The sequence below is a fragment of the Enhydra lutris genome, unplaced genomic scaffold (genome assembly GCF_002288905.1).
Source record: "Enhydra lutris kenyoni isolate GAN:26980312 unplaced genomic scaffold, ASM228890v2 scaffoldscaffold28, whole genome shotgun sequence".
Lineage (NCBI taxonomy): Eukaryota > Metazoa > Chordata > Mammalia > Carnivora > Mustelidae > Enhydra > Enhydra lutris.
The window spans coordinates 11,785,491-11,810,370 of record NW_019154112.1 but is presented as its reverse complement, the minus strand read 5'-3'; the positions used below and the strand labels follow the sequence as shown (position 1 = coordinate 11,810,370).

At 34.2% G+C, this 24,880-nt stretch overlaps 1 protein-coding gene across 1 annotated transcript in view; it reads right to left on the bottom strand.

Moving 5' to 3' along the window:
• The window catches only part of LOC111152167 (LMBR1 domain containing 1), a 154,024-nt gene that overhangs the window by 50,625 nt on the left and 78,519 nt on the right, over window positions 1-24,880 (bottom strand). The window contains exons 10-14 of the mRNA XM_022510527.1: window positions 6,956-7,020; window positions 6,509-6,611; window positions 5,841-5,945; window positions 3,419-3,568; window positions 1,125-1,203 (exon numbers count right to left, since the gene is read on the bottom strand). Coding sequence (XP_022366235.1) covers window positions 1,125-1,203; window positions 3,419-3,568; window positions 5,841-5,945; window positions 6,509-6,611; window positions 6,956-7,020 — 502 coding nt within the window. The remainder of the gene's footprint in view (window positions 1-1,124; window positions 1,204-3,418; window positions 3,569-5,840; window positions 5,946-6,508; window positions 6,612-6,955; window positions 7,021-24,880) is intronic.

Below are 24,880 nucleotides of genomic sequence, written 5' to 3'. Positions count from 1 at the left end.
ACCTTTAAATGCAGCTCTGATGTCATTTTTCCAAAAACCCTTCTTTTGACTACCACTGCACAGTGATCTCCTCCAGGTAGAGGTAATTACTTTCCCTCTGGGCTTTCTCTGTATTCCATGCTTATTCTTCCTATTACTCCATCACAGTCTGTAGTAAAACTCAGAATTTATCTTTATATAATGGTACCCATGAGTGATTTATGAAGAAATTTACTGTATCTGACATATTACTTATCCTGATATAAAAGCATTTTGAAGATAAAAGTAGGGAAAAAGTTGCAGGGATGCCTGGGTGGCTCAGTTGGTTTTAAGTCTGTCTTCTACTCAGGTTATGATCCCAGAGTCCTGGGACTGAGCGGTCTCCCTGCTCCATGGAAAGCCTGCTTCTACCTCTCCCTCTGCAACTCCTTCTGATGCTCCCTCTGCTTGTGCTCTCTATCAAATAAAATAAAATCTTAAACAAACAAAAAAAAAAGAAGAAAAGAACCACAAATTCTGAGAGAATGAGCCTGGAACCCTTAATCAGGAAAAGAATAATACTCAAAAGAAAAAAAATCACCTTAATGAACAGAAAGAAGAAAAATATTCTCTAAAAAAACAGAGGTTAAAAGCATAGGATCAGAGAGTTTTTCTCAGAATACACATGAAATCTTAGCATAGTGCCTGGAACACAATTATATGTTCTTAAAAGTGAACTGCTATTATAATTAACATTATTATTATTAAGCAAAATAACTAGACGTGTATGAATGAAAAGTTCTAAGTCATAGGTACTTTTGGTCTTGGTCCTAGGAATTACAGGTTCCACCAAAACTATCTTGAGTTTTTCAAGGAAAAAGACAATCATTTAAGAGTGATTTCTTATTATATTACTAAATGTAATAAATAAGAACTACCTTTTGTTACTTGATAAGTAACTAATTTATAACGGTCCTTTCCCTACTGGAAATCAATAGATCACCAAGAAATTCTATTGAAAAGACTTACCAATTTGTTCCTGCCAGAAGTTCCTTTATCACCACATATTAGAACAGATGCATCAAATGATTAACACAGAAAAATGCAAGCCAACTCTTTCCTCATGGAGTTATAAATTCTAAGATAGTTGATAAGAGCTGCCTTACCTTCAGGGGCATCAGCATCACATCTCTTTGGCACAGGGAAGGCTGAATTGTTTTTATGGTCATCATAAGTTATATTGCTCTAAAAGACAAAAATAAGGCTAAAATGTAAACAAATTAATAAATATTTGGATCAAAAAGTAATCACATTATGAATTTTATACTCTGTTTTCTATTAAACTACATCTAGCTAATATTCTAAAAGGTAAATTTTACACAAGATTACAATTAGAAGAAAAAGATTTATGGTAAATTTTAACATTAGGGCTTTTTTGCAACAATCTTTAGATTCTGGACTGAACAACAGAGCTTCTTCCCAAAGAAACAGCCTACTTATTTTTCCACTGTGAAACGAGAAAAGGCTATCTTTTGTTCATGCAAATCCATGATCTCACTTCATTTATTCATAGGAAAAACTTTAATAAGCATGACCTAGTGAACTAGGTGGACACAATAAGGCAAGAAGAGAATAAAAAGATTTATGAAGTGGAAAATAGGATTCAGGTGATTTTCTAGTACTGTGTTTCTCAAACTCAGGTTACTCATGTACGTCTATTACAATTTGTGCCTTTTATTTGTTCCACCTACATTATTACTTACTATTTGTCAATGAACTAATTTTTCAACCATTGGTAATATTATGTATAGTACTGACGGAAACTTTGATGTGCTTGTTAAATTTTTGTTACTAATTACATGTTAAACTAAAGAAAGAACAGAGGAATACAGTATAAAAAAAGGGGTGATCTGGACAGAATAGATTAGTAATCAAAGACTCCATTAAAGCAAGGCTCTAACTAGAACCTGAAACACATACTTGATTTCCATTCTTAAGTAGAGGGAGAGGTATTTTAGGAAAAAGAAACAAATGACACAAAGACTGAGTCAGATATAGTCAAAATATTTTAAACTGTCAAAAAAAACAAATTAGCTGTCCAGTTACAACCAGGAGCCACAGCTGGTTTCTGAAAAATTAACATAGAGTATAACAGGTAATACCTATCATGTTGAAAGAAAGCTCAGATAACCACAAATAAAAATTTGGGGGGGGTTCTTTTTAATTTAAATTCAATTAATTAACATATAGTATATTATTAATTTCAGAGGTAGAATTCAGTGGTTCATCACTTGCGTACAACAGCCAGTGCTCATTATATCATGTGCCCTCCTTAATGCCCATCACTCAGATATCCCAACCCTCCACCCCCCACCCCCTCCAGCAACCCTGTTTGTTTCCTATGCTTGAGAGTCTCTTATGGTTTGTCTCCCTCTCTGATTTCATCTTGTTTTATTTTTCCCAGGTTTGTTTCTTTTACTAACCAGAAGCATACCGTGTGTATTGTTCTTTGATGTGCTTGTTGGGAGATGTTCTCAGCCTAGCACACTCCTTTTATCCATCATACATTCCACATAAGTAGTACCACTGTTTTGGGTTGCTTCGTTCTGCTGTTATAATTATGCCACCTTTTGTGCACAAACTTGAGCACAGGGGCTGAAATTTGAGGGGGAGAGTGCCAGTTTGAGTTCTTGGCAATGTGAGGTGAAGGTATGCTGACTTGACATTGATCAGGTGGCAGGCCGTGCATGCTGACTCGGGCAGGAGGGCAGCTAGACTGTGAATTTGAGACCCACAGGCTGATGGCATTGTGTATGACAAAGACGTAGCTGGTTTTGCTTGTAACATTTGTTTTTCTGGGAAATTCTCTCTTTCTCCTTCTATTCTAAATGAAAGCCTTCCTGGATAGAGTATTCTTGGCTGTAGATTTTTTCCTTTTAGCACTTGGAATTTATCATGCTGCTCCCTTCTGGCCGATAAAGTTTCTGCTGAAAAACCCACTGACTGCTGTAAGGGGTTTCTCTTGTATGTCACTGCTTTCCTTTGTAACACTACAAATAAAACATGTTTTAAAGAATCTCCTGTGGGATTCACAGTACTGGTGACCAGACATACTTTGTTCATCAAAATTTTGGGGAGCCATATTAATAAAACTACTTAAAATAGTATTTTAGAGAAAATACTCTGAGTTTTAATAAAGTGCTGAGATAAAGTTCAGTAGCTTGGCATCATGGGATCCATTTAAGGAACTATAATAATAAAATTCAGTGCGGTTATTAAAAAAAACCTGAATAAAACAAATATAAATATGCTCAAAAATAGGAGTGAAACCCGTTTTAGTGATATTCAACTTGATCTGATGAGCTATTATCTTATGCCAACCTTCACACATTAAAATTTGGTTTTAAATACCACCCTCTTTAAAATATCAAAATAATGAAGTTAAACATTTTGTACTTACCTCTATTAAGTAATTTTGGCTTCCATACATGACATATTGGGGAGCAAGACTATAAATCATGTAGCTAGTATGAAGGACAATAAGCAGAAGTATCATGCAAAGAAATAAGAGGGCCTGGGGCCTGGTTCTACCTCTTCTAATTTTATATAGCTGGAAAGAAAAAAAGACAGTAACAGTATTTCAGCAATATGCTTTATTTGTAAGGCATTAAGTTCTGCTTTTGTGTTAGAGGTAATGAATACAGGTCAACCAATGATTTCTTTTTCTAAAATAAATATTAAAAATTCTTAATCATGGGGCGCCTGAGTGGCTCAGTGGGTTAAGCTGCTGCCTTTGGCTCAGGTCATGATCTCAGAGTCCTGGGATCGGGTCCCGCATCGGGCTCTCTGCTCAGTGGGGAGCCTGCTTCCTCCTCTCTCTCTCTGCCTGCCTCTCAGCCTACTTGTGATCTCTGTCTGTCAAATAAATAAATAAAATCTTTAAAAAAAAAAAATTCTTAATCATTTCAAATGATTATGAGATTGACAATTTTTTCTCTGCAAAGCTTTTAGTTTTACATTCATGTTTATTTAAAAATCACAGCAAAGCATCTATATTCAAAGGATTCTATAAATGATCCATGAAAAACTCAAGACCTAGAGAACATATAGAGTATTCATCTGGTTTGTTTCCAGGCAAATCTAAACTTATTATGTAATAGCATCTATTAGAAGTTTATAGAGCTAAGAAAAATTATGAACTACCACTAATGCTATCTGAAGGTTAGAGGAAGGAGTTTAAACTATATGTATTAGTAATATATTTGTGGTTTTACATATTACTGCACAAGAACAGACATGTCATACATTTATAAATACTCATTTCTATGAAATACTCATGACATCCTTCTATTATACTCTAAGTTCTAGTTTATCACGATTTATATCAATCTGACTACAAATATTTTCATATACATTTACAATAAAGGAAAACTAAAACATGATAACAAATACAATAAGCCAAGGGACTTGCTTCATTTCAATGGCAAGAGCACATTTTTATTTTAGCAACTAAGAAATCACCACGCTATTTTATTAACAGATGTTAGTACAACAAAGAGTAGAAGAACTTCAGTTCTGGATGGGATGACAATAAGAACACCTAAAAATTGACACTTCCCAGCTTCCCTTACATCTAGTCATAACTAACAGTGATAAAACATTAAACACTGAAAGGAAAGAAGTTTGCTGGGGCCTTCTGGGAAAGTGTTTTTTTAATGGAGCATGAACAAGATAAATGGAGCTGCAGAAGCCATATTACAGTCATGAGGAAGAAGCCAAGAGCAATACAGAGATGTTGGACTTGACATTTTTGAACTAAAAAGCAATGCTAGATTTTTAAAAATTTTCACAGGAAATCTTTTATTAGTTCAACTTTTATTAGTTAACTGTTTTTTCTTTTACTCCCGGGTGGAAGTAATCTCTAGTCAAATCATCTTCATTTTGAAAAAAAATTTTTTTAAGATTTATTTATGTATTTATTTAAAAGAGAGAGAGAGAGAGAACATGAGCAGGGAGAAGGAGCAGAGGGAGAGGGAGAAGCAGACCCCCCTGAGCAGAAGCCTGATGCGCGGCTCAATCCTAGGACCTGGAGATCATGACCTGTGCTGAAGGTAGATGCTTAACTGACTGAGCCACCCAGGTGCCCCTTGAAATTCTTAATTTATCTCAAAATGAGTGTAAGAAGAAAATAACCCTTCTCCAATCATATAGCAATTTTAACTTCTAGTAGGAAGGGTCATCTTGAGAGCTACAGTGTATTCATTTATACTTCAATGTGTTTTCATGCAGCCAAACACTAAGGAAAATAATGTAACTTCCAGATCAGGTTTTCTCAACCTTGGCATTATTGCCATTTTGGGCTGGATAAGTCTTTGTTATGGATGGCCACCCTGCACAATCCAGAATGTTTAGGGTTTCTATCCATTAGACACCAGTAGCACCCACTAGTTTTTTGGTTGTTTGTTGTTGTTGTTGTTTTTTACTGTGGAAGGAGCCAAGATGCCCTTCAACAGATGAATGGATAAAGAAGACATGGTCCATATATACAATGGACTATTACTCAGCCATCAGAAAGGATGAATACCCACCATTTGCACTGACATGGATGGAACTGGAGGAGATCATGCTAAGTGAAATAAATCAAGCACCCACTAGTTTCAACAACTGCAAATATCCCCAGCATAGCCAAATGTATGCAGGAGGTAAACCTGCCCATTTAAAAACCACCACTTGGACAAAAAGCACCTTTATGCTAATGTGAAGTGAAAAAGCTAGTATTTCCTTTTAATATCAAGATATTTACAAATTTATATTATAAATCTAAGTTAACATAGTAATGGAGATTATGTACAAAATTATGAAAACAATATTGTTATACTTACTCTAACCCAAAAGAACCATATGCCAATATTTCGAATTCCCGCCATTGAAGTAAAAATAAAGTACATAATAATAATTGTTATAAGAATATAATCAAGAGGAAACACCTGAAAAAATAAAATTTAATTTAATACATAAACAAATAAATACACAAATTTAATACACAAAATACACAGGGGTCTAGAAGTCATATAAAATTAACTGAAACTTCATTATTCATATTTGACAAATGTTTAAAATATCAACCCTGATTTTGATCAGGTTACTATGATAATACAAAAGAAAAGAATCCTCCAAAAATCAATTACTACACTGTTACTAAATTGTTTAGTACTCATTATCCTAAGGAAAATCCTATAATGAATTAAACTAAAATTATACTTATATATGGAATAAAAGACTTCATTAAAAATTAAAAATAGGGATTGGAAAAGTTCATTAGGTATTATAATATATCCCAAATCAAATTATGTGTAAGAGTTCAGCAATGTATCAATATAATCTTTAAAGTAATGTATCAATGTGGAAATTACACATGAATGAAGAGCCAAATCAGTAGAGGGCACAGCCTATATTGCCAAGTATTACTAGTTTGTTAATATAGTAATTTGACAGAATGACAATGTTGGCTGAAGAATAAAATGTTTTTTTGTTGTTGTTGTTTACTCACTGTTTGTAGTACAGGCAAAAGCATATTCAGTGGATTACTCAAGTTAGCTCCAAAAATTATAAAACCAGAATCTATTCCAGCTGAATGAAGGGCTTTATCCAAACTAAAACAACAAAAATGATAAAGAGTGAATTTACATATTATACTGGCATATTTTCAATTAACTTAGAAAAAATATCCTAAGTTAAGCATGCAGATTCAACAGAGTCAAAGAAAACCCCAGGTAACAAATTAAACCTCACTTAAATATCTTACAGATACTGCTCAACTGAAACAAAACAAAGAAACACTGTCTATTATTGCACCTTTTTAGTCAGTCTTTGAGTTAATGCTGTAGAAAACTTCAAGTAAAACAGCTAAAGATGAATAGGCTACTAATGGAATCAAGTATGGAAAATGTACGACATACAGGATGTGTGCTTTGGAAAATACGTATACTATACTTACTTTGACAGGAAGAGAGAAATTATAAACAGCAATGCAACTAAGATGAAAAATATTCCCCAAATGATCTAAAAGTAAAAAGAAATTCATTAAAATATAGTTCTAGAAGTTGATATTAAAAGCACAAAACCATTATGCTCAATATGAGTTGCAAGCATATGACAATGATCTAAACACAATGATCCAATGTCTATTTCAATTTAGTAATCTTAGACATTTGTCATCTAAATTTTCATTATGAGACTGTTTGAAAACACATACACAAAAGAGACAAAGTATTTAAAAGTCTTAATTAGTAAGTAAACAAATGAGATTCTGCTAGGCCATATAAAAGGTTTATATTCAGTTACAATGAAATATAAACTTCAAAGATAACTGAAAACTAAATTAAGACTTACATACATACATAAAAAACCAAACCCATGAAACTCATCAAGTTATATAAACCTGTTATTAAAAAAGGGAACGTGGAACATTTCCCATGGAATTTTTATATAAACACACACACACACACACACACACACACACACACACAGAGGTATATACACACACATATATACACATGCACACACAAGCATATAATTTACAGTTTTTGTCTACATGTTTTGTGTGTGTTTGTATGTGTGTGTATATCTATCTATATCTTAATACCATGGCCCAGAAAAGTCTATATAACTGCTACTATTCCTGAAATAGAAAGTATTAACAGCACTGAAGAAACTGTCACCTTAATAATATTTCTGGGAAGAAATGTATTAAGCATTGTAATTGGTAGAATACATTTCCTTCTACCATATGAACTTTACATAAGAGATAGTAAAAAACAAGTGAAAAATTTTTGAAACTGGGTCTCTAAGGAATAAAAAAAAGGGCTGCAATCTATGTTAGTAATAACCTTGGCTCTTTTTTTACCTGACATCTTCTCTAACTTCTAGCAACAAGAAGGCTGAAGAATCCACAAAATCAGAACAAAAAAAGAAGATTCTGATTAAGCACAATTAAGTGTTTTGGGCTTCTCTTTTGGAGAAAGAATTGGAATTGATAGGAATAGATGGATAATATCATGAATGTGAAGGTGATTTTCATCTTATTCCACATAACTGCTAAAGTATACTTTAGAATTCTGCCAGGATAAATGAAACAAAATAGTAACACATCAGCCTCCCCACATATAAAGATGAATTTTGGAATAAATTTTAGGCTGTGTTCTAGAATATTCTTCAGTTCTGAAAGAGTGCCTCTGGAACCACTGGGAAAGAAAACTGGTAAGAGAGAACCAAAAAGGATATAGTCATTACCTGAAATAGAAAACACCACTTGTATGTATTTTACATACTGGAATTTCATGTGAGAATTCATTTATTTAAAAAAGGTATCACTGCTGGTGTTTCTGGGTAGCTGGCTGTTGAACAGCTAGCTCTTCACTTTGGCTAAGTCATGACCTCTGGGTAATGGGCTTGAGCCCCACAACAGGCTCCCTGCTCAGCATGGAATCTGCTTATCGCTCTCCTTCCCCCCTCGGCCCCTCCCCCTACTTGTGATCACCTGCTCTCCCTCTCTCTAAAAGAAATAACTAAATCTTAAAAAAAGGTCTCATTGCTAAAGAAGTTTGAAATGACCCCTTTATAGTAACAAAAGTTCATTAGTAGAAGGTATAAAAGAGCCTACACAATCTTTTTCTACTAGATTTGAGCACCTTTATTTGATACCTAGGTGAACCAGAAGACAATATAATTACACTGAGGATCTACAACTGAAACAAATTATTTCCTAATAGATTGCTAATAAGAAATAGTTTGTAGCATGAGGGCATATAACTGCCAGATGCCAATTAGTAGTACAAAGACATAACACAGAAACAGCAGAAGTTAAAATTCCCTTTCCTTGATGTACATTTTGGGGAAAGAAAAAAAAAAAGGAAAAAAAAATCCTGGACTATTTTCCCAATCTGTTGGGATGAATGACCAAAAGTTACATTGTTTAATCATAGCCACCCAACAGAAAACAGAATGTAAAAAATATAACTTTTACAAAAACCAAGAAAACAACATACATTTCAATGAGACCCTAAATTAGCACTTCCAGAATCATGTCAGTGATGACCCCCTTGAACTGACCTAAATATCCCACTCTTAGGTATAATGTCAATTTTGAAATAAAGATTAAGCTATAGAGGTGACATCAGTAAAGAGAGAGAGGGTAAGAACGTCTGAAAATCCTCTCCTCCCTAAAAGCAATGAAGAAACTGGCATAAATTCTCAGAATCAACTTTTTCAACACTACGGAAATTTACCAAAGCCATGCAACAACCTAAGGACATTTACCAAGAAAAATGACTGATTCTCAGTAAGAACACAGAGCATTATGGCATTTTAACTTGTAGTCCCAAACACTTCTCTCTAGTGTATGGTAGAGCCTTGAAAGATAGTCTGTAAAAGCCAGAAGCCTAGCAGCCACCTGAGGAAACAAAAAGGGGATGGAGCTCTTTCAAAGTCTCATTCGCAGAGTATTGTTATTATTTGACCTGTTGGTTAATTCCATGGAAGATCCCACTTGCAAGACCATCTGTTTGACAAGAACTGAAGCTCACACAATACAAAAATCCCTTCTCAGGAGTGTCTGTCAAAAAACTACAGGCAACCAATTAATATTATGGCCATAAGAACTGGTAAGTAACAGGCAAAAAATAAACTACCCAAAAAGATGACTTCACTAGTGAATTTTACTAAAGGTTAAGAATTAATACCAATCTTTTACAAACTTTTCCAAAAAAGAAAGGAAGAAAAGGAAGGATGACTTCCTAGCTCAATCTATGATACCAGTATTACTCTGATACTAAAACCAGTCAAATACAATCACAAAAAAATGAAAACTATAGACTAATGTTCCTTATAAAAATGACTGCTAGAGTCCTAAACAAAATATTAGCAAACCAAATTGGGCAACATGTGTAAAAAAAAAAAATTATGTACATAATCATGTGCAATATATCCAAGGAATACAGGTTGATTCAACATAAAGAAATCAATATTATACAATGTTTTAACAGAAAAAAGGTCAGAAACCACATGATCTCAACAGGCACAGAAAAAGCACTCGACCAAATGCAACACACTTTTATTAAAAAAAAAAAGGCACAATAAATTAGAAATACATGGGATAGTCCTCAATCTGTTAAGTGTATCTACAAAACTTATACAGCTAATATTATATTTAATGGTGACACACTAAAAGCTTTCCCATTAAAAGCAAGGAAAAAGCAAGGATGTTCACTTTTTTTTTTTTTTTTAAAGATTTTATTTACTTAGAGAGAGAGAGACAGACAGAAATAGAGACAGAAAGCACAAGCGGGGAGGAGAGGGAGAAGCAGGCTCCACACTGAACAGGGAGCCCAACTTGGAGCTTGATCCTAGGACCCTGGGATCATGAGTTGACAGCTTAACTGACTTCGCAAGCCAGGTGCCCCAAGGATGATAACTCTTGCCACTTCTTGTCATATGTGTATGTGTGTGTGTGTGTGTGTGTGTGTATATAGAAAGAGAGAGAGAGACCTATCTCTCTCTCTCTATATATATATATATACCTCTGCAGATGACATTTTATAGACAGAAAATCCTAAGAATATTACAATAAAACAATCGGAACAAATAAATGAATTTTAAAAGACCGCAGGATACAAGATCAACATACAAAAATTAGCTGTATTCTGTATGCTAGCAGTGTACTGTCTGAAATGAAAATATACAAAAACCCTCCCACACATATGGAACAATAAGGCTAGCTTGAATAAAACAGGAGATTCAAGGGAGACAAGAAACATGAGAAGTTGGGAAAAGGTCTATTACCAAATGGGGACAGAAAAGAAAGACACCCTTAAAAAAACTGGCATTTAAAATTAGGTACAAAGGTTGGATAGAAATTTAAAAATTGAATAAGCCTCATTACTAACCCCTAAGTCTTCAGTTCCACCCCTCAGTGGTAACTACCACTAATTCTTACAAATCCTGTCCAAAAGGTGTATGCTGAGGGGTGTGTGTGTTTCAAAAGAGTATCTACCATACACAATATCTGCAACCTGAACATTAATTTCAATTAAAATACAACACACATCCTGTAGACTACTTTAAGCATTTAAGAAATGATTTCATTTTATATATAACACATATAACTTCATTTTAATGGCTATAGATAGAGTACAATACTTCCAAGTATGGAGGTAAATAATTCATTAAGCCAATCTCCTACTGATGGACACTAGTTATTTTTACATGTGTTTATTAGAACCAAAGGTGCAACAAACAAAAAGTGATTCTTAAACACTTAATAGACTTTTATAACATTTTTGAGTTTACAGAAAAATTGAGGTAACAGTACTGAAGTTCTCATAAACCTCTCCCATATAGTTTCTCCTTTTAACATTCTGCATTAGTGTGGTACATTTGTTACAACTGATAATACTGACACATTACCTAAAGTTCATAGTTTACATTAAAATTCAATTTTTGAAAAAAAAAATTTTTTATGTTATAAAGTTCTATGGGGTTTGCCAAATGCATAACCTCCTGTATCCACCACTACAGTATCACACCAAATAGCTTCACTGGTTTAAAATCTCCTGTTTCGGGGCACCTGGGTGGCTCTGTGGGTTAAAGCCTCTGCCTTCGGCTCAGGTCATGATCCCAGGGTCCTGGGATCGAGCCCCGCATCGGGCTCTCTGCTCTGCGGAGAGCCTGCTTCCTCCTCTCTCTCTCTCTCTGCTTGCCTCTCTGCCTACTTGTGATATCTGTCAAATAAATAAATAAAATCTTTAAAATAAATAAATAAATAAATAAAATAAAATCTCCTGTTTCACCTATCCATCTTATTTTACCTCACTCTAACCCCTGACAACCAGTGATCTTTTCTCTGTCTTTACAGTTTTGCCTTTTCCAGAACAGAGCTAGAATCATAAATTATGTAGTGTTCATACACTGCCTCCTTTGCCTTACTATACATACATACATATACATACACACATATATATATACACACACACATATGTGTGTGTGTGTGTGTGTGTGTGTGTGTGTGTATATATATATATATATATATACATATATATATATATATATATATTCCTTCATTCTTTTGTGTGGTTTGGTGGGTCATTTCTTCTTCTTTACTGAGTAATATTCCATTGTATGGAAATACCATAATTTGTCCATTTACCATGAAGGATATCTTGGTTGCTTCAAAGTTTTGGCAATTATGAATAAAGCAACTACAAACATTCATGCACAGATTTTTGTGCAGACATAACCTTTCAACACAGCTGGATAAACACCTAGGAGCATACCTGCTGGATTGTATGAAAAGACCAAGTTTATTTAGTTTTACAAGAAACTGCCAGTGGTGCCTGATGGTGCAGTTGATTAAGTGACTAACTCTTGGTTTCAGATTGGGTTGTGATCTTAGGGCTGTGGGATAGAGCCCTGCATCACACTTTGTGATCACCCCCAAGTCCACCTGGGATTCTCTCTCTCCCTCTGCCCTTCCCGCTTGCATGCTCTCTCTCAAATAAATGTTTTAAAAAGAAAAAAAAACCTGCCAAACTGTGTTCCAAGATGGCAGTACAACTTTGCATTTCCATCAGCAACGAATGAGTTCCTGTTGTTCTACATCTTTGCCAGCATTTGGTTTTGTCAGATAATTTTTAGTGTGAAATTTTTCACTGGTTTAATCTGCAATTCCTTAAAGATATATTATGTTAAGTATCTTTTTATATGCTTATTTTCCATTTGCATATCTTCTTTCGGGATGGGTGTGTCAACTTTGGCCCATTTTAAAAAATTATATATTTTTTTCAGTGTTCCAAGATTCACTGTTTATGCAGCCCACCCAGTGCTCCTCCTTAATTAACATAACATAACATAACATAACATAACATAACATAACATAACATAACATACGTGCTCTACTTAATACCCACCACCAGGCTCACCCTTTTTAAAAAATTGGGTAATTTCTTATCATTGAGTTTTAGGAGTATTTTGTATATTTTGGATTGAGGCCCTTTATCAGATATGCATTCTGCAAATATTTTCTCTCAGTCTGTGATCTTTTTATTCTCTTAACAGTGTCCTTCACAGAGCAGAAGTTTCTAATTTTAGTAAAGTTATCAAGTTTTTCCTTCATGGATCAGGCTTTAGTGATGTATTCAAAAACTAAGGTAAGCTAGATTTTCTTCTACATTACTTTCTATAACTTTTATATTTTTTTAATATACTGGGTCCATAATTCACTTTGAGTTAAGTTTTGTGAAAGGTATAAGGTCTATGTCTTGATTCACTTTTTTTTTTAATAAATGCCAAATTTTTTCAGCACCACTTGTTGAAAAGACTATCCTTTCTCTAATGAATTGTCTTTGCTTCTTTATCAAAGATCAGTTGACTACAGTATGGGTCTATTTCTGGGCTCTCTATTCTGTTGCACTGGTCTATACGTCTCTTCTTCCACCAATACTATGCTGTCTTGATTACTGTAGCTTTATAGGAAGTCTTGAAGTTGGGTGGTATCAGTCCTCTGACTTTGTCCTTAAGTATTGTGCAGGCTATTCTGGGTCTCTTTTCCTCCACATCTGTTTTAGATCAATTTGTCAATATCCACACAATATTGCTGGGGTTTTCATTGGAATTGTACTAAATTTACAGATCAAGTTGGGAAAAAATGTTGTTTTAGAAATATAAATATATAGAACAGAAACCAATTTTTTCCTGTGTATTAATCAGATAAAAATCATGTTACTTTCGTTAAAGCACAGTAAAAAGTGAAATGTTATAATCTATGAAGAATACCAAGTAAGACATTACTTTTGTCGAGTAAAAATACTGTTAATGCTACTAACTTTATATGCGATGTTTTCTAAACCAATGATGGATCAACTGGCTAGAAAATTCTCCATTACCTGCAAAGAAAATTTAAGTTCCTCTATGTCATGAAAGCATTACCATCCCCCAAAATCTCTTCCCTTCCCCTTTAACATTAAGTTTTAAAAACCCTGTGTTCTTTTCATTTAAATCAGTAGTTCTAAACTGGACAAATCCCCCTTCAAAGGACATTTGACAATGTTTACAGAAAGCCTGTCATGATTTAGGGGGAAGGGAAGTTTACATCAAGCAGTTAAGAATGAGGCTAAAGGAATGCTGTTAAACATCCTACAACACACAGGACAGTACTCAGCCTCTCCAACAAAGCACTATTGGGCCGCAAATGTCAAAGATGCTGAGATGGGGAAAGTGTGATTTAAATTGAACCCTGCATGGTATTAGAAAGGAGCATGAGTAAGCTATCATTTTAGCAAAAATAAACTTATCATTCTCTTCAAATTATTTTAAGATGCTTATTAGCTTAAAATAGATCTCTTATCCTAGAATTTGATATCATCTGACAATGTGAAACAAAACTTCCAACCAATATAAAAGAAATAATATAGGTGAGCTGGTTTTTTTTTTTTAGACACACCTCTTATCAGATTTCATAGGTTAATTTCCCATATCCATAAATAACTTTTGTATATCCAGGAATATGATAAAAAACAGTAGGAAGGTGCCACACATCTAGAAATTCAAACAAAAGTTAGAGGATAAAATTACAGTAATTTCTATTGTATTTTATTATTAAAATATATACCTTATATAAATATTTATTTATTTATTTATATATTATATATTTATATATATAAAAATTATACCTTAAGTAAAATACCATGTACTTTTTCCTTTTTTGTCAAAAGCAATAGCTGGTATCAAGAATGTTTTAAAAAAAAGTGTAGTTTTCTAACTCTTTAATAAGAATGAGGTTAGGAAACAGAAGCATTCCTTCTTTAAAATTGCTTAGAATCTTGTTAACCAAAGAGTGGTCATGGACCAGTAGAATCAGTATCACCTGGGAGCTTGTTGGAAATACATACTTTTGGGGTCTAATTCAGGTGGACTAGATCAGAATCTGTATTTTAACAAGATTCCTGAGGAATACTTACATTAGAATTGAGAAGCTGTGCCTTAAAAAAGTCATTTAGAATGTTAGATGACTACATTAAAAAGATACCAAGTAAACCCAGGTTAAAAGTTTGAAAAGAGAATTTTGGAATGGAGAACTGAATTGAAATTTTAACCCAAACTGAACTTTCTTCTCTCCAGAGGCTATCAGACATCATATGTCAAGTATTACATAGCACCATCTGACTTTATATGTTAAGTATTACATAGCCAGTGGCCATGGGTCTCAGTCTCCTAACTCTAGAGCCCAAATCAATTAGTCTTCAAGACTTTCCTCATGGGTAGAAGGTAAGAACATACGATTTCCACTATCAAATTTGATATAGTTTGTAAGTTATAGTTTTATAGGTTGTTTTTGAAGTTTTATAGGTTGCAAATGTCCTACAAAAGTTTTTTTAAAAAGTTAGAAAATCAGTAATATTCAGCTCTGGCTATAAATTATATTACAAATAAAATATTTGCAACATATTGCATGGAACACTGGGTGGTTACATGTAAACAATGAATCCTGGAACACATCAAAAACTAATGATGTACTGTATGGTGACTAACATAATAAAAATAAATAAATTTAAAAATAGAAAATTATTACTATTGCAAAGATCCTCACGGTGATTTGTCAATGTAGTACCAGCTTATGATACTTGGTCATGGTTACAATTTTCCTTATATTAGAAGCAATTTCTTCAGTTCAATACTATTCTGATGGAAGAGACTTTCAAATGGAAGTGGTAAAAGGATAATGCCAAAAACTGGGGGTGAGGAAGTAGGGGAAATCTAGTAAAAGTTAAGACTTTAATGCTTTATTTTAGTATAATTTCAGATATATGGAGAAAACTGCAAAAATTGCACAAAGAATTTTGATATATCTTCCAACCAGATTCAACAAATCATAACATTTACTTTGCTTTATCATTCTCCATCTGGCTGAACTATTATTATTATTATTTTTTTTTTTTATTTATTTGTCAGAGAGAGAGGGAGAGAGAGCGAGCACAGGCAGACAGAATGGCAGGCAGAGGCAGAGGGAGAAGCAGGCTCCCCGCCAAGCAAGGAGCCCGATGTGGGACTCGATCCCAGGACGCTGGGATCATGACCTGAGCCAAAGGCAGCTGCTTAACCAACTGAGCCACCCAGGCGTCCCTGAACTATTATTTTTGAGAATGAGTTACAGAAATATATTTTAATACCTATTCTCTAAAAGCAAATTCTTTCACATTATCATATTTCAATTGTCAAAATCAAGAAATTAATACTGATAGAATGCTATTATCTAATCTATAGACCTTATTCAAACTTCAATTGTTCCACAAAAAAAAAGCTGTTTTTTTTTTTTTTCCTGGATCAAAATAAATTCAGCATTATACATTGCTTTTGTTTAGCATTTCTGTTTAGCATCCTTTAATTTGGAACAGCTCCTAAATCGCTTTTATTTTCATGACCTTTAGATCTTGAGGAGTAGAAGGCAGTTATCTGTGTTGTCCTTCAACGTGGATTGCCTATTTCCTCACACTTAATTCAGCTCATGTATTTTTTAGCAAAAATGACAGAGGAACAATCATACCTATTGTCTCATTACTGATGAGCTTAACTTGGATCACATGGTTAAGGTGGTTCTGGTCATATTTCTCCACTGTAAAATGACTACTGTCCTCTTTGTAAAATTAGTAAGTCTTGTAGGGATATAGTCTGAGATTATGGGAATATCCTATTCTCTCCAAACTCTCACCTTCTAATTTTAGTATTCATTTATGTCTCTTGCAAGAAGCAGTATGTGGTGTTTACCAAACATTTTCTGATACTCATTCTACATTTATTAGGATTCCATAGCAGGGAAGAGCCTTCCTTTCTCCATTTACTCATTTAATAAATATCAATATATTCATATATTTTGATACTTAAATGGTCCCAGATTTAGGAAGTGGGAGTCCCTTTAAGCTAGTTCCTTTAATCATACCCCAGCTACTCCTCAGAACATCCCCTCCTTCTGACATAAGCAGGTGTGGGCTTATATATTTTCCCAGCACCTGTCTCAGTACCATTTCTCCAATCAGCCCTGTCTTCTTTCAATGCAGTTAGTGTTTTATCTATTTATTAAATTAATGTTTTATTATTAATTAAAACATACACCTAGAAATTATATTAAATGATCTGTTTTTCCTCTCTGATTATTTTCTGCTTTTATGTTTGTTCTTTTCCTTGTGTTTTCTTTTGGTATACTTTGCTCACCTTTTGTGCTTGGAATTTAGTGTGTGTGTTTTTATCCTTTTATTTTTATGAATAAGTGTGTTTATGGCTTTGAATTTTGTGATCACTATTTCCTGAACACTGTTTTAAATGTATCCCATAGATTCTAATATGGTGTTTCCATCATTAATTTTTAGAAATTTTGCCATTTGTTTTTCTCCTTTCCTTTCACCCAAGAGTTGCTGAATAGAAGGTTAATTTCCAAGTGAAAAGTGCCTTAGCTTATTGATTTTGTTGTAATTTCTAGTTTTAATGCTGCACTGCAATCAGGGAAGAGTTGTTTGTAATACATCTACTCTGTAGAATTCACTGACAGCTTCTTCACGACACAATATATGATCAATTTAGTGAATATTCCATGTGCACTTGGAGAGAAGGTACAGTTGCTATTATTGGGATGTAAAGTTCAAAAGTTATGATACACCTTATTGATTAAATTTAAGTCTTCTATAATCTTACTCAATTTTGTGCACCTCAAAGTCTTCCCCTGAGTATGGTGTTATGTTATTCTCATACCGTTAACATATTTCAACCTATGTCTTCTTGATCTCTCATACTTCTTGCTTCATAAGATTGGCTGTGTTCTTTGGTACATAACTATTTTATCTTCCTTGCAACTTGTGAATTTTCATATTAACAGGTATATTAGTTTTCTATTGCTACACTGACAAATCACTACAAATTTAGTGGCTTAAAACAGCAACTACTTATTATTCTGTAGGTCAGAAATACACACACAGCACAGTTCTGCTGGTTCTCTGCTTAAGGTCACATAATACCAAGTTGTCAACAGAGCTGTAATCCCTTCCAGAGACTCTGGGGAAGAATCACTTCATGCTCTTTGAGATTGTTCACAGAATTCAGTTCCTTGAGGTGACAAGGCCAATAGTCTGCTGGCTATCAACGGGGAGCCTCTCAATTCCTTAAGCTGCTGGCATTCCTTTTCACACTGCACCCTTCATTTTCAAATTAGTAATGGCAAGTCAAGCCTTCTCACATTTTTAACTCTCTCTCTCTAACCTAGCCAAAAAAAGTTCTATGATTTCAAAAGCTCATGTTATTAGACTGGGCCCACTCAGATAATCCAGGATAACCTCCGTAAAGTCTGTAACCATAACTGCATCTGCACAGTCCCCTTCACCACTTCATGTAACATTCTGAGGAAAATTAAAATTTTTCTTTTAATAGTGAGTTAGTTCCATTCATATTTATTGATATGCCTGAAACATTAATCTCAACAGTCTTACTGTCTGAGAATTGTGTGTATATTTCCTGTGTTTCTTACTTAATGTGTGTTCTTCACTGTTTTAGTTCCTTTTTGTCAAGAGGCTTATACTTTTTTTTTTTTATTTTTTATTTCTTTTCAGCGTAACAGTATTCATTGTTTTTGCACCACACCCAGTGCTCCATGCAAATGTGAAGAAGGTTTATACTTTTGTTTTGGTGTACTTCAATTTTCTTATTTAGCCCTTTGGTATAGAGTTGTTTAGTTTTTATGTATCCAACTTCCACCTAACTCCCCACACAGTAATCTATAAGAAATCCTACTTCTTTTTCCTTTCTCAATTGCATGATTTGTTTAATCAGAACAGTGTTTATACATAGTCTCATCCTTGCCCACATCTTTTCTTCACAGATCTGCAATATTAAATATTCCCCTTTATTTCTTTTGCTGATGTTTCTCCTCTCACTTCTTGGTTGGTTAGAACTTGGCAATTAGTGGCTTTCTCAAGAGCACATGAGTACAGAATTCTCTGAGTTTTAAATGTTTAAAAACTGTTTTTCTAAAAGATAGTTTGGCTATATATAAACTTCTGGCTTCATACTTTTTCACTGAAACTTTTTTTTAAGTTTCCCCCATTCTTGCCTTGCTTTATCATGTTTTTTGAGGAGTCTGATTCTAACTCTGTTGCCCTTGTAAAGTCAGTTGATTTTTTTACTTGGAAATCTGGAGGGCTCTTCGTTAATTTTGAAGTCAGTGTTATAGAAAAATGCACATAAAATTTTCCCAGGTACAAGGTGGCTATTTCAATATGGAGATTTATGTATGTCTATTTTTAGGTGGATTTTTGGAATACGGCTTTAAATATTAGTTCTGCTAATTTGTTTTGTTTTGCTACTGCATGGACACCAATTAAACATGTAGTTTCTCTTTCTTCTCTTCCATTTCAACACTTTTTGATCCTTTTTATTTCACCTTGTTTTCTTTCTCTTGGTTGTTACATACCTTTATTCAGTGCCACTTACTAAATTTTATTTGCTTCTATTCTCCTTTGGACACCCTATAATTTTTCTTCATTTCTGAAATTAACTGTGTTTTCCTCCCATTTTTTTCAGACAGTCCGACTCTTCATTTCTCCCTGGTTTTTGGCCATTTGTTTTTTTTTTTTTTTTCTATTTTTTAAATAGTGGTAAAAGATACATAACATAAAATTTACATCTTAACCTTTTTTAAGTGTACGGTTTAGTAGTGTTAAATACGTTCACATGTTTGTGCAACCAATCCCCAGGAATTCTATCTTGCAAAACTGAAACTCTGCATCAATTCAACAACTCTCCATGTCTCTCTCCCCAGCCCCCGGCAGCCATCATTCCTTCAGTTTCTATGAATTTGACCACTCTAGATATCTCACATAACTGGAATCATACAATATTTATTGTTTTTTTGTTTGACCAGTTTATTTAACTTTTACGGGATTTCAGATCACTCTTAGGCTCAACCTCCAAATTTCTTCTATCTCTCATGCAATTTTCCCCAAATTATCTTTGTTTAAACACAAAGTTTTACAGTAAGAGCTGGAGATAACACTTGCTGGATTTGGGGATTTTTGTTTTGTTTTCACTTATAGGTACAGTTGAGTCTCATTTGCAGATCTGCATCTGCAAATCCATCTACTCATTAAAATTTATTTATAAACTTAAAATCAATACTTGGGGCACTTGTGGTCTTCTGGGATATGTGCAAAGTAATAAAAAATGTAAGTCACCTGATTTGCAAGTTCCCAACTTGCACAACAAGGCAACACTTTATTTCAGCTCACATACTGTAAACAAGTATCCTTTCTCTATTTAGTGTTACATTCTTTATATTTTTGTGCTTTTGTGTTGGTAGTTTTGCTCTTTCAAACAGCCCCCAAGCACAGTGATGAAGTGCTATCTAGTGTTACTAAGACTAAGAAGGCCATGATTACTGAGAAAGTACATGTGTTAGGTAAGCCTTGTTCAAATATAAGCTATACTACTGGTAGTCTTAAGTTCAATGTTAATGAATCAACCATATATATTAAACAGGTTGTTCTTCAACACAAACACAAAAAAACAAGGTTATGTATTGTTCACTCACTTATTTCCAAGACCCAATCCAAGGTTTTCTATATACTTGAGTTTCATGACTGTACTTATATAAAGATGGGTTAGGTTGCTTACTAGGGGGTTTATTCTTATATGAACTTCAATGTCCATACCATAAATTTACTGGTAATCTATAAGACACTGTAGGTTACAGGAACTTTAGCACAATTAATACCAACCTAAACCACCCAAAACAGATCTTAAGAAGCATCTACACTAAACTATATCTATCAATAGCGATCAAGCAAAAACCTGGAATGCACGATTATACTTCCAATAAAATACTTAATAAGACTTCTTTAAAGTTAGAAAGCGCCAGTCTTTGTCTTTAGACATACTCAAATGGTATGGCTTAAAACAAACCACCACCACCAAAACAAAAACAGACATGCTTTAAGTATTATTCTGAGAAAGGAAATCTGCTACATCTTTAGACATAATTCACAGTAAATTTCAAAGGGTAAAATGACATGACAAAAATATCAGTAAAGAAAAATTAAAATATTCCCACACAACTTCAAAACAACAATGCACTGTCTGTGTATGATGAAATTATTTTCACTGTTTGCTTACCTTATGAAATTTTGTTATGTTTATGTTTGTATATGTGTTGGGGGGGGGTTAGGATATTGGTGGGACAAGCAGAAATAAAAATTTTGCTACTTCTTTATTATGGGTCTGATTCAAATAAACAGAACCAAATATAATAAAATGCTTAGGAATAAATTTAATAAACAAAGAGACAAAAGACTTAATACACTGAAAACTAAAAAACACTGCTGAAAGAAACTCAAGTAGACATAAGTAAATGTAAAGACATGCCACGTTAATGTACTTAAAGCCTTAATATTGTTAAAGTAACAGTATCACTGAAAGTATCTAGACAATGAACACAATGCCTATGAAAAGTACAAAGGTGTTTTTGCAAAAGTGGTTTTTTTTTTTTGCAGAAATAGAAAAACCCATCCTAAAATTCATAAGGAATTTCTAAAAACCTCAAATAGCCAAAACAATCTTACAGAAGAAGAAGCTATAAGCCTCATATTTCCTTATTTCAAAACTTACTACAGAGGAGCACAATGGTAGAGGAGTAAGAGACCTAAATTTCATCTGGTCCCAGGAATTCAGCTAGATAGTTATGAAACCATTCTGAACACCCACAAACTCAACTGGAGATTGAAGAAAAGAATAACAACAATTCTATGAACAGAAAAGCGACCACTTTCTGGAAATGTATATTTTCCAGGGGTCACTGTTACCCTTTTAGCATTTTTTTCTCTCATTCATCTACTCTTCTCTGGGCAAAATGACAAAACGGAAAAACTCACCTCAAAAGAAAAGAAGCAGTACCGACTCCCAGGAACCTAATCAATACGGACATTAGTAAGGTGTCAGAACTAGAGTTCAGAATGACGATTATAAAGATATCAGCTGGCCTTGAAAAAAAGCAAAGAAGATACTAAAGAATCCATTTCAGGAGAAATAAAAGAAAATATAACCAAATCAAAATCAAAAAGGCTATTAATGAGGTGAACTAAAAAATGGAGGCTCTAACTGCTAGGATAAATGAGGCAGAAGAGAATTAGTGATACAGAAGACCAAATGATGGAGAACAAAGAAGCTGAGAAAAAGACAAACAACAACTGGACATCAAAGGGAGAATTTGAGAGCTAAGTGATACCATAAGACAAAACAATATTAGAATAATTGGGATTCCAGAAGAAGAAGAAGAAAGAAAGAGGGGCAGAAAGTATAATGGAGCAAATTATACAAGAGATTTCCCTAAAATGGCAAAGGGAACAAGCATCAAAATCCAGGAGGCACAGAGAATCCCTCTCAAAATCAATAACAATAGGCCCACACCCCATCATCTAATAGTAAAACTTACAAGTCTTACTGACAAAGAGAATAAACCTGAAAGCATCTCAGGACAAGAAGTCTGTACCATAAATTGGTAGAAATATTAGACTGGCAGCACACTTATCCACAGAGACCTGGCAGGCCAGAAAGAACTGCCATGATATATTCAGGGCACTAAATGAGAAAAATATCCAGCCAACGAATACTATATCCAGTTAGGCTACCATTGAAAATAGAAGGAGAGATAAAAAGCTTCCAGGACAAACAAAAATTAAAAGAATTTGCAAACACCAAACCAGCTCTACAGGAAATACTGAAAGGAGTCCTCTAAGCAAAGAGAGAGCCTAAAAGTAGTAGACCAGAAAGGAATAGAGACAAGGTACAGTAAAAGTCATCCTACAGGCAATACAATGGCACTAAATTCCTACCTTTCAATAGCTATCCTGAATATAAATGGGCTAAATGTCCCAATCAAAAGACACAGGGTATCAGCATGGATTTAAAAAAAAACAAAAACAAGAACAAAAACAAGATCCATCAATATACTGTCTACAAGAAACTCATTTTAGACCCAAGGACACCTCCAGATTTAAAGTGAGGGGGTGAAAGACAATTTACCATGCTTATGGACATCAAAAGAAAAGCTGGGGTGGCAATCCTTATATCAGATAAATCAGATTTTAAGCCAAAGATTACAATAAGAGATGAGAAAGGACACTATATCATACTCAAAGGGTCTGTCCAACAAGAAGATCTAACCATTTTAAATATCTATGCCCCTAACATGGGAGCAGACAACTATATAAACCAATTAATAACAAAACCAAAGAAACCCATTGACAATAAAAAAATAATAGTAGGGGAATTTAACACCCTCCTCACTGAAATGGACAGATCATGCAAGCAAAAGCTCAACAAGGAAATAAAGGCCTTAAATGACACACTGGACCAGATGGACATCACAGTTCTATTCAGAACACTCCATCCCAAAGCAACAGAATACACGTTCTTCTCTACTACACATGGAACATTCTTCAGAATAGATCAGATCCTGGGTCACAAATCAGGTCTCACCCAGTACCAAAAGATTAGGATCATTCCCTGCATATTTTCAGACCACAATGCTCTGAAGCAAAAACTCAATCACAAGAGGAAATATGGAAAGAACTCAAATACATGGAGGCTAAAGAGCATCCTACTAAAGATGAATGAGTCAATCAGAACACTAAAGAAGAATTGAAAAAAATTCATGGAATCAAATAAAAGTCAAAATACAACTGTTCAAATCTTTGGGACACAGCAAAGGCGGTCTTGAGATGAAAGTATATGACTATACAAGCCTTTCTCAAGAAACAAGAAAGGTCTCAAATATACAACCTACCCCTACACTTAAAGGAGATGGAGAAAGAACAGCAAACAAAGCCTAAACCCAGCAGGCGAAAAGAAATAATAAAGACCAGAGCAGAAATCAATGAAATGAAACCAAAAGAAGAGTAGAACAGATCAAGAAAGTAGCAGTTGGTTCTTAGAACAAATAAGACTGATAAACCCCTGGCCAGATTTATCAAAAAGAAAAGAGAAAGGACCCAAATAAATAAAATCATGAATGAAAGAGGAGAGAACACAACCAACGTTAAGGAAACACAATTATAAGAACATATTATGAACAACTATAGGCCAGCAAATTAAGACAATCCAGAAGAAATAGATGCATTCCTAGAGACATATAAACTACTAAAACCAAACCAGGAAGAAACAGAAAACCTGAACAGACCCATAACCAGTAAAGAAACTGAAGCAGTCATCAAAAATTTCCTAACAAACAAGAGCCCAGGGCCAGACGGCTTCCCAGGGGAATTCTACCAAACATTTAAAGAAGAATTAATACCTATGCTCCTGAAACAGTTCCAAAAAATAGAAATGGAAGGAAACCTTCCAAACTCATTTTATGAGTCCAGCGTTACCTTCATCCCAAAACCAGACAAAGACCCCATCAAAAAGGAGAATTACAAACCAACAATCCTGAGGAACATGAATGGAAAAATCCTCACCAAAATATTAGCCAATAGGATCCAACAGTACATTAAAAGGATTATTCACCATAACCAAGTGGGATTTATTCCTGGGCTGCAAGGTTGGTTCAACATTCACAAATCAATCTATGTGATACAATACATTAATAAAAGAAAGAACAAGAACTTGTTGATATGATGCTCTCAATAGATGCTGAAAAAGCATTTGACAAAGTACAGCATACTTTCTTGATCAAAACTCTTCAAAGTGTAGGGATACAGGGTACATACCTCAATATCATCAAAGCCATCCATGAAAAACCCACAGTGAATACCATTCTCAATGGGGAAAAACTGAGAGCTTTTCCTTTAAGGTCAGGAATACAGCAGGAATGTCTAGTATCACCACTGCTACTCAACAT